Raw genomic sequence first — 2,849 nt, 5'->3', positions numbered from 1 at the left:
TAACAAATCATTTGTCCAAAACCAAATCAATTAAAATAAACCGTGCTGAATTCAAAAGTGCATTCGACTTTTCACATCATTAAAATAATTGGCTCAAATCAAATCAATCCTCAACGGATTAAACTCAAATTCAAATCTTTAAAGAATCAACTTCAAACATTACATTTCACAAAGCCGCACAACAATTCAGCCCCATCAACATCCATAATCATTCGAGTCAATCAAATGATATATAAGGCAGATACAATCACTAAATACACAATATCTCACATCAGTATCCATATGTAATAATTCCAATACACAAAACATAGTTTTTTGGAAAGCGCCCCTACCTCAAAACGCAAAATTCCATAACCCAAACGTATCATCAAGTCCTTTCCGCCTCAACTCAAAATCAAAGGCAGCTTCAAAGCACAACCCCACACATTTTTGCAGCAGCATAAACAACTCTAAATTACAACAAGCAACCTCAGTTACTAACTCTAGGAACATTAATACCATAAAGGCTTTAATACACGTACGGGACACTAACGTAGGGCTTTCGAAACATAATTTCTTACCGGAATAACAACACGAAGCAGCTGCGGATTCGAACCGGCCCCGGCACAGCTCCGGCGGCGGCCAGAAGCTCCGGTGGATCAACTATAAAAACCACACAGCATCAAACCTTCTCGAAATTCCAAAAGAACTGAAATCAAACTTAAAACGCTTACCGGCAAAATTTTCCGGCGACAACAGCAAGGTCTCAAGCGGCAGAAACTCTGCCTGGAGCTTCAGCGGTGATCCCGAAAGTCACAGAGTCATCCCCGGTGATCAGAATCACAGCGGTGGTTTCTGGTGGAGGTAACTCGCGATGAAATCCAAATGACACAGGCTCCAGTAACGGTTTCCCGGCGGTTGAGGCTCGGCCAGAAGCTCCGGCGACCGTGGCGGCAGCTCCGACGGAGACGGTAGTGAGAGACAGAACTGGCGAGCTCTCCTCTTCCAGCAGCGGCGCTGCGGCAAGGAGCACAACGGCGGCGTGTGAATCGGCGACGGCAGAAACGTGACGGATCTCCCTCACGGCGCGTCTCCCCCTCGCGCGACTAGCAACGGCGCAGGCTAGAGATGACGGCGCGGCGAACAGTGGCGGCGGCGGTGCCAGGCTCTCCTCCGGCGACGCCCTTCCCTCACTGCGCTCTCGGATCAAACTCCCTCTTCTGTCAACGGCGGCGGCGACGAAGGAACGCAATGGCGTGAAGAACGGCACAGGGAGGATGCAACGGGTGGCTAGGGAACGCAGCTCGTTGTGGGGTGCGGTGAGGACGATTGACGGCGCGGCGACACGACGCGGTGAGGGCAACGCGACTGCACGGCGTGAAACGCGACCCTCTTCACTTCCGATTCTGATCTCCTTCTTCTTCGACGTTGGTGGCGAACGGCGAGCAGCAGGGCGGCGACGGCGAGGCCCACCGCTGCTGGCTCGCCTCTCCCTCTTCTCTTCCCCTGACGCGCGACTCTGACTCCCTCTCCATCCTCTGCTTCTAATTTCGGTTTCTTTCATGGCAATGGGAAGCCATGAGTGTTGCAAGCTGTTGGGGAAAGGGGAAAATCTGCTGCTGTTGAGTGTGTTGGTTTGAGGAAGGAGAAGTGTTGCTGCTGCTGTTAGAAGAGAGGGGCGGCAGCAGTTGGGGGAAACCGGGTCGGGTTAGGGTTTCCAAGGTTAGGGTTTCATTTTTGAAAATTAGGGCTAAGGGCATTATGGTAATTTCACATAAAATTAGGAATAATATAGTAATTGAAACTCAAATTAAATCCAACACTATTTGTACATAGAAAATACTATTTGCTCATCAATTTCACAAATTATTTTCAATAAAATGCCCAAATCTAAAAATTAGAAATGGTATACTTAATTTCTTCATTTTCCAAAATAGCAGTAATAATATTTAAAATATTACTTATTTAATCCAAATCATATAAAATCCTTATTATTTCATGACTACCAACTTTATAAATTTGAATATAGAAAATAATCCAACAATTGTGAAATTGGATAAAAATCATAACTTATCTCAAATCCAATAAATCAAAACTTGCCTTAATTATCTTTAATAAAATAATCTCTGAAATTAAGGCTATAAATAACCATAGGATTTGAGACTTGATCATAATAACCGGTTCGACCGGTTTTTTACCGGTTTTTTGCTAGCCAGTTTTTGAGCTTATCCGGACCGGTTAACTGACCGGTTCCCGGTTTTTCCGGTTGAACCGGCAGGTCCGGTCCGGTTTTCAGAACCATGGTTTTATGTATATATCAAATTAAATGTAAAAGTATATTAAACATTATTAGTGATACTAAACCTTATTTGATAATAATTTGTTAAAGTATGGTCAAAATTAACATTGTAATGGGAATTGATGAGAAGATATTTTATACGTTTTTTGGGGTATTTTCATGTAGATTTTAGCATTTTTTAATTAGTTTTTAATATAATTTTATTAGTTTTTAGGCCAAAATCATATTTCTGGACTTTACTATGAGTTTTTGTGTTTTTCTGTGATTTCAGGTATTTTTCTGACTGAAATTGAGAGAGTTGAGCAAAAATCTGAGTTTGGCTGAAAAAGGACTGCTGATGCTGTTGGATCCTGACCTCCCTGCACTCGGAATGGATTTTTTTGAGCTACAGGAGTCCAATTGATGCGTTCTCAATTGGGTTAGAAATTAGACATCCAGGGCTTTCCAGCAATATATAATAGTATATACTTTGCGCAAAGATAGATGACGTAAACTGGCGTTCAACTCTAGTTCCATGCTGCAGTCTGGCGTCCAGCGCCAGAAACAGGTTACAAGTTGGAGTTCAACGCCC

General features: G+C 43.4%; 1 protein-coding gene across 1 annotated transcript; it reads right to left on the bottom strand.

Moving 5' to 3' along the window:
* Positions 1 to 245: 245 nt before the first annotated feature.
* LOC107472301 (uncharacterized) lies at positions 246 to 1,674 on the bottom strand. Its single transcript, XM_052256626.1, has 2 exons — positions 561 to 1,674; positions 246 to 449 (listed from the first exon to the last, which is right to left on the bottom strand). Exon 1 carries the CDS (start codon positions 1,541 to 1,543, stop codon positions 746 to 748), a length of 798 nt encoding a protein of 265 aa, XP_052112586.1. The 5' UTR covers positions 1,544 to 1,674; the 3' UTR covers positions 246 to 449; positions 561 to 745.
* Between the last annotated feature and the right edge of the window lie 1,175 nt (positions 1,675 to 2,849).

This window comes from Arachis duranensis, unplaced genomic scaffold, assembly GCF_000817695.3.
Source record: "Arachis duranensis cultivar V14167 unplaced genomic scaffold, aradu.V14167.gnm2.J7QH unplaced_Scaffold_43046, whole genome shotgun sequence".
In the NCBI taxonomy this organism is placed as follows: domain Eukaryota; kingdom Viridiplantae; phylum Streptophyta; class Magnoliopsida; order Fabales; family Fabaceae; genus Arachis; species Arachis duranensis.
This window is presented reverse-complemented; position numbering and strand designations above follow the sequence as displayed.